Source organism: Oncorhynchus nerka, linkage group LG1, assembly GCF_034236695.1.
Source record: "Oncorhynchus nerka isolate Pitt River linkage group LG1, Oner_Uvic_2.0, whole genome shotgun sequence".
Classification (NCBI taxonomy): Eukaryota; Metazoa; Chordata; class Actinopteri; order Salmoniformes; family Salmonidae; genus Oncorhynchus; species Oncorhynchus nerka.
Genome location: NC_088396.1, coordinates 25,942,727 through 25,949,329, shown reverse-complemented (window position 1 = coordinate 25,949,329; position 6,603 = coordinate 25,942,727). Strand labels below are relative to the sequence as shown.

At 43.3% G+C, this 6,603-nt stretch overlaps 1 protein-coding gene across 1 annotated transcript; it reads right to left on the bottom strand.

Moving 5' to 3' along the window:
• Positions 1-3,978: 3,978 nt before the first annotated feature.
• LOC135571405 (uncharacterized) lies at positions 3,979-6,603 on the bottom strand. The gene is made up of 4 exons (XM_065017548.1): positions 6,099-6,603; positions 5,644-6,012; positions 4,516-4,695; positions 3,979-4,290 (listed from the first exon to the last, which is right to left on the bottom strand). The coding sequence occupies exons 1-4, from the start codon at positions 6,148-6,150 to the stop codon at positions 4,214-4,216; spliced, it is 678 nt and encodes a 225-aa protein (XP_064873620.1). The 5' UTR covers positions 6,151-6,603; the 3' UTR covers positions 3,979-4,213.

The window sequence follows — 6,603 nt, the reverse complement described above, 5'->3', positions numbered from 1 at the left end:
CAGGTAGAGATGGCAGCCCTAGTAAAGTAAGCTTATGGACACGTGCTGTCTCAGACAGAGATGGCAGCCCTAGTAAAGTAAGCTTATGGACACGTGCTGTCTCAGACAGAGATGGCAGCCCTAGTAAAGTAAGCTTATGGACACGTGCTGTCTCAGACAGAGATGGCAGCCCTAGTAATCTTTCCAGGTGCAGGAGTTGTAGTAAAGGGTAAGGGGATTAACAATTTGACATACTCCATGCAGGCCCTTACTAATATGACTGTACAGGGTTTTACCCAGTTGTCACGAAATGTGCAAAAATAGAAGGCAGTAGTGACCAGAGACGAAATGGCACTCAAGTATATATTGGTTGCAGGGCCCTTGGAATAGACGATGAGGATTACTGTGTCATGTTGCTTACTGACTCCTCTGACAACACTATTATTGATGACCTGGCTAAATTAAGTTGTACTCTGGGAAAAGCTGACAACTGTCACAGCTGGCTGAAGGACTGGACCAAAGTGCAGCATGGTAAGCGTACATTTTCTCTTTAAAAAATGCCACCGACAAAACGAAGAACAAACAAACAAACCGTGAAGCTATGTGCCCTGAACAAAGACAACGTTAACTTCCCACAAAACAGGTGGGGGAAAAGGGTACCTAAGTATGGTTATCAATCAGAGACAACGATAGACAGCTGCCTCTGATTGAGAACCACACCCGGCCAAACACATAGAAATAGAAAATCATAGAACATAGACTGCCCACCCAAATCACACCCTGACCAATCCAAAATAGAGACATGAAATGTTCTCTACGGTCAGGGCGTGACAACAACACCATATTTGACCAAATTGGACACTGGTTTATTAATGGTGTATTTGGAAACGTGATGGGTAAGGTAATGATGTTCCTGTCTGCCATGATTGTTCCACTTCTGGTAGGACTACTGTGTTTTGCTGTTGCTTTCTGTATAATAAAGTACTTGGCTAAAAAGACTATTGAACATTTGGGGATGTCAGAAGAAGGGAGCAAATGTACATAATGTGGTAAAGGGAAGTAGGTAGATCGTGTATATATGGGTCAACTGAGAGAAGAGTATAGTGATAGGATAAACTATACTAAAGGGGATTTTAATGTGACTTACAGCGACAGGTGTAAACCTTTCCAGGATAGAGGAAGGCATGAGAGCACCTTTTGGATGGATGTGGGTATGCAGCGATAAGGGGTATCTCACTTTACCTCCGGGATGAGGGGGATGTTATTATTTGGGTAGAACAGAAATGTACATGTTAAGAATTCTTTCCAATGAGACAGGTAAAACCAACTCTGGGGAACTGAAGCATGCCAAACGACTCATCCCAGACAATCAGGAAGCCTATGGTCATGTCCTACACCCGAGTGAGATTTCTGGTATGCTCGTCATACCCTCCTGGGGTGTGGCTGTCCTGGGAAAGTGGGTAAACAATTTTACCTACTCTCTACAGGCTCATATGAATTTAATGATCCGAGGGTTTAGCGAACTCTCCTTTAGATGTTCAAAATCTGAAAAATTTGTTTTTGACAAAATTGGTGACTGGTTTAATGCTACATTTGGAAATGTAATGGGGGAAGTTATGTTGACTTTTTTCATTGTTTACTCCTATACTTGTAGGATGTTTTCATGATTTTGGCTACAGTTTATATTTGTAAGAACATGACTGTAACTGCTCTTGAACATGCTGGAGTAATGGTGTTGGTGGAAGCATACAACTCGTGCTGGTGCTGTTCTGGTTTCTCTTGATCCCATTGTTTATTCAACTCGTGTGGTTATTCCCAGAACTCAGGAGGAAATGGGAGTATAGACAGACACATCCCACCCCCACCAGCATTCCAGGAACCTCAGGAGTTGTTTCTACCTTTAGCAAGCCGTCCCTGGGATCAAATGGATCCGGAGGATTGCCAAATCTATTTGATTTCAGAGGAGAATAATATGATGGAAGGTGTAGGGGGAAATGGGGGAATGATGGGGTCAAATTGGGGTCATGATAGGGTCTGCACCAAATGTTTGATGTATTATAATAATTTATTATGCTTATGTTATATTAATAGTAGGGGAGGGGCTATCGGACCACTCCTCCACATTTATAGGGTCATTTATAGAGTGATTTCCTGCAAGACAGGAATGTCAGTGTTCTGCCATGGCCAGCGAAGAGCCTGGATCTCAATCCCATTGAGCATGTCTGGGACCTGTTGGATTGGAGGGGGAGGGCTAGGGCCATTGCCCCCAGAAATGTCCGGGAACTTGCAGGTGCCTTGTTGGAAGAGTGGGGTAACATCTCACAGCAAGAACTGGCAAATCTGTCCATGAGGAGGAGATGCACTGCAGTACTTAATGCAGCTGGTGGCCACACCAGATAGTGTTACTTTTGATTTTGACCCACCTTTTGTTCAGGGACACATTATTCAATTTCTGTTAGTCACATGTCTATGGCACTTGTTTACTTTGTGTCTCAGTTGTTGAATCTTATGTTCATACAAATATTTACATATGTTAAGTTTGCTGAAAATATACGCAGTTGACAGTGAGAGGACGTTTCTTTTTTTGACGAGTTTACATAGGGCAAAGCAGTCTCTAAAGTGCAGGGTAGAGTATCGGGTGGTAGTCAACTAATAACAGTGACTAAGGTTCAAGGCAGGGTACTGGGCAAAGGCGGGTTAATGGTGAACAGGCCATAGCTCGGGTGGCTGACGTCTTGATCTCTTGGGCCTTTCTGTGACACTGGGTGCTGTAGATGTCCTGGAGGGCAGGCAGTGTGCCCCCGAGGATGTGTTGGGCTGACAGCACCACACTCTGGAGAGCCCGGAGGTTGCGGATGATACAATTGCTGTACCAGGCCATAATACAGCCTGACAGCATGCTTTCAATGGTGCATCTGTAGAATTTTGTGAGGTTCTCAGGGGCCAAGACAAATTTCTTCAACCTCCTTCGCCACACTGTCTGTGTGAAGGGACCATTTCAGGGAGTCAGTGATGTGCACACCGAGGAACTTGAAGCTTTTGACCCTCTCCACTGCGGCCCGTCGATGTAGATGGGGGCGTGCGTGGCCACGCCATCATGAGTGAACAAAGAGTACAGGAGGGGATTTAGCACACACCCCTGTTGGGCACCCATGTTGAGGATCAGCGTGGTGGAAGGGTTATTGCCGACCATCACCAGTTGGGGTCAGCCCGTAAGGAAGTCCAGGACCCAGTTGCACAGGGAGGGGTTCAAACCTGGGGCCCTGAGCTTAGTGATGAGCTAGGAGGGCACTATGATTTTGAAGGCTGAGCTGTAGCCGATGAACAGCATTCCTACATAGGTACTGTATTTCTCTTGTCCAGGTGGGATAGAGCAGTGTGCAGTGCAATCAGAATTGCGTTGGCCGTGGATCTGTTGGGGCGGTATTGTAGTGCATCTAGGTTGTCAGGTAAGGTGGAGGTGATATGGTACTATTAACTCGCCTCTCAAAGCACTTCATCATGACAGAAGCGAGTGCTTCCGGGTTGATGGTCATGTTATGAAAAAGTGCCTTTGTTTGTTTTGGTGTTCGCCAGCGTTCAGAGTTAGGTGGCTGAAGTCTACGCCCCTTCATTGGGGATTGGTCAACAGTAGGGATCCTTCAATGAAGTGCTTGTTGTCATTCAATGAGAGATGACCATGTTCATGCTAATTTTTTTCACTTGAAATATACTACACAAAACATCTTAGATGTAAAAGGGTGTGACTAAGACCTCTGCAAACATCAAAATTAATGACAGATTTCTTGAGTTATCTTAGATTAATTCAGACTATTTTGAGGAATTGTACTTGCTGATTTGGCTACAGCGTCTCAAGACGGACAAACAGTAATATTGACTCTTAAGTTATTAAGAGTTATTAAGTTATTTTAAGGGAGTATGCGAGCGCAGATGTTCACTTCACCTAGCTGCATTCTACACACTGAGGCATATTGATGAGACACTAAGAAGACGTTGCAGTTCAGTTCAATTGTTTATTGAAACTCGACATGTAATGAAGTTCCTCTCATGCATCTCCGATCTCACCCTATCACCTGGTCTTGCTCTCCACCATCAAGCTGGAATTGCATCCCTCTCTTATTTTCTCTACATCTTTTTCTCTCCTTTCCCTCTCATCCTTATCACTCAAGACATTTCTCCTATCATCCCCCTTCCTGTGCTAGAACCTGTCATTGCTCTGGTAACTCCCGGAGTGTTAACATGATTGGCAGGCGTCCCTGGCATGACGGTGCCGGTGTCTGATGTAGGCGGTGTTACTGTAGACCGGTTCATCTGTGGAAGGGATCATATCACATCAGATCAGTTACTCTCACTCCAAATCAGTTACATTACATTAAATACATTCAATTCTAGGGTCCAGAGTTTTTTTTTTTTTGGTCAGGTTACAAGGTCGTGTGAAGCTCTAGGACGTAATCATTATGCAACATACACAACTTAAAATAACATTGTAAATTGAGATTCAATTTTCTCCCCAAAAAGATTGTCAAAATAGTTTACCTGTGCTGTATCTTTGCCTCTTTCTCCATTGAAATGCAACCACAGCCAGCACACTAGTAAGAAACACCGCTGAGCATCCACCCGCTGTGATGATAATCCACAGTGCTACCCCTGTAGCCCCACCAACTGGCACATCTGGGGTGCTAGATGAAGTGTTGGTTGCAGTCATGTTCTGTGAATCTGAAAATCTAAGAATAAATATACAGGCCACTAAAACATGCTGGGTTAAAAACAACTAAATTTGGATTATTTGGTAACCCAGCGCTGGGTAAATATTGGACAGAACACACACTGGTAAATTTTGACCCAGACAGTTGGGTTGTTGGGATTACCTGAACATGGGTTAATTTAACAATCAATTGGGTATTTTTTAACTCTCATTGTGGGTTGGCTTAGCAGATGGCTCTTTTTAGAGTAATCCTTAGGTTATTTTCAGGATGTGTGGCTAGTTAGGAGTTTGGCTTTCAGGTAGATCATATTGGCCACCCATGTCATGCCTGTTCATCATGTAAAGTTTACATACAAATTTCCCCTTATTTTGTGTGCATTTTCCACATTCGTCTAGAATAGTAAGATTACCTCATTAGAATATGTAATAAACATACTACCTTATTGTATCCCAACAGTGAGATTTACATAGGCTTTTAGGGGAATTCATACACTTCTGTAAGGCTCATTGAAGCTACAAAAATGATAATGTTTGATAACTATAGAACAGAATAAATGAACATGAATTAATGACATTTACTCTCATGGGTGAATAAAAAGCCACACCCCTACTAAACTATGCCTCCAGTCTTCTGATCTGACACACTGGGTCACATCTTTAATGCAAACTACCTAACTAAGTGACCCAATGCCCGCAACACAGCAGTTGGGTCAACCAAACCACCCAGTATTTTTTGTATAATCTCAAACACAATGAAATTAAATGTTTTACCCTAAATTGGCAATAAAGCCTTTGAACTTAAATCATTTATAAAGTACTCAAGGGGTAGACAGCATCCAGAACACACTGAAGATTGGGGTCTGAAGGAAATTAGGACTCAGATTCTGAGATTCTGTCTGTTCTTACAAATAACTCGAAGCTAAAAATAGCCTCAGAAAATACAAATAAACTGCTCTTACCTGAGATGACACTGACAGTTGGGTGTGATTCCCTGTCCACCTGCACATTCAATGTAACAATGTATGTCTGGATGGTTCTGCCTGTGGAGACCACACTGCAGGTGTAATCCCCTGAATCTCCCTGACGGAGAACCTGGATACTCAGAGATCCATTATTCTGGATCTGCATCCGGTTGTTAAAGATGGTTGTCTTGTGGTCACCATCTTTGAAAAATTGTACTATAGACAGCAGCTTATTTTTTCCAGGTTGGCTATATCTCCATTCAACCCGACTTTGAGGTTCAATCTGCTCACTAGGTAAGGTCAAAATGATGGACTGACCCTCAAAGGCTGTCCTTGTCTCAGCCACAGCCAACACCTCTGGGACCTCTATTTGGAGGAAGGAGGAGATGTTTATGTTAGTGGAAATTTAAAGTAAATAGGTCATCGTAAGACAATCAATAAATGTTTCTTACCTATGGAGAGAAGCTGGAGAGTGAGGAAGACGATGATATGATGGGGCTTCATTTGTCCCAGAAGCTGATCCTATGAAATCTGTGTCAGGTAGGACTGTTTGACGATGCACTAACTGACTAGGTATCCCTCTTTCCCTTGTATCTCGCTTGCTCTTCTCTCACACCTCAGTGCTACCATGGGGTTTTCTATTTTACATAAAATGACATCGCTGAACCACAAAATTGTTTCTCTAATGCCATGGCTACAGAGGGCAACACAGTCTCCAATTGCAGAGCCTCTAGAGCATAAATTGCATACTCATGACTCTACTTCCTGTGTACAAGGATGTGGTTACTGAAGTTAGAACCCTACACAGTATAGGGCTGAAGGCCATTGCCAGTGTGGGTCAGAGGAGATGGTTAGGTTGTGGTTGGAGGCGTGTTGATCTATTGAGTAGGCTCTATGACCTGAACACAACTGTGATCTCTGCAGATAAGCATAATTTATTACATCCAAGTCCATTCT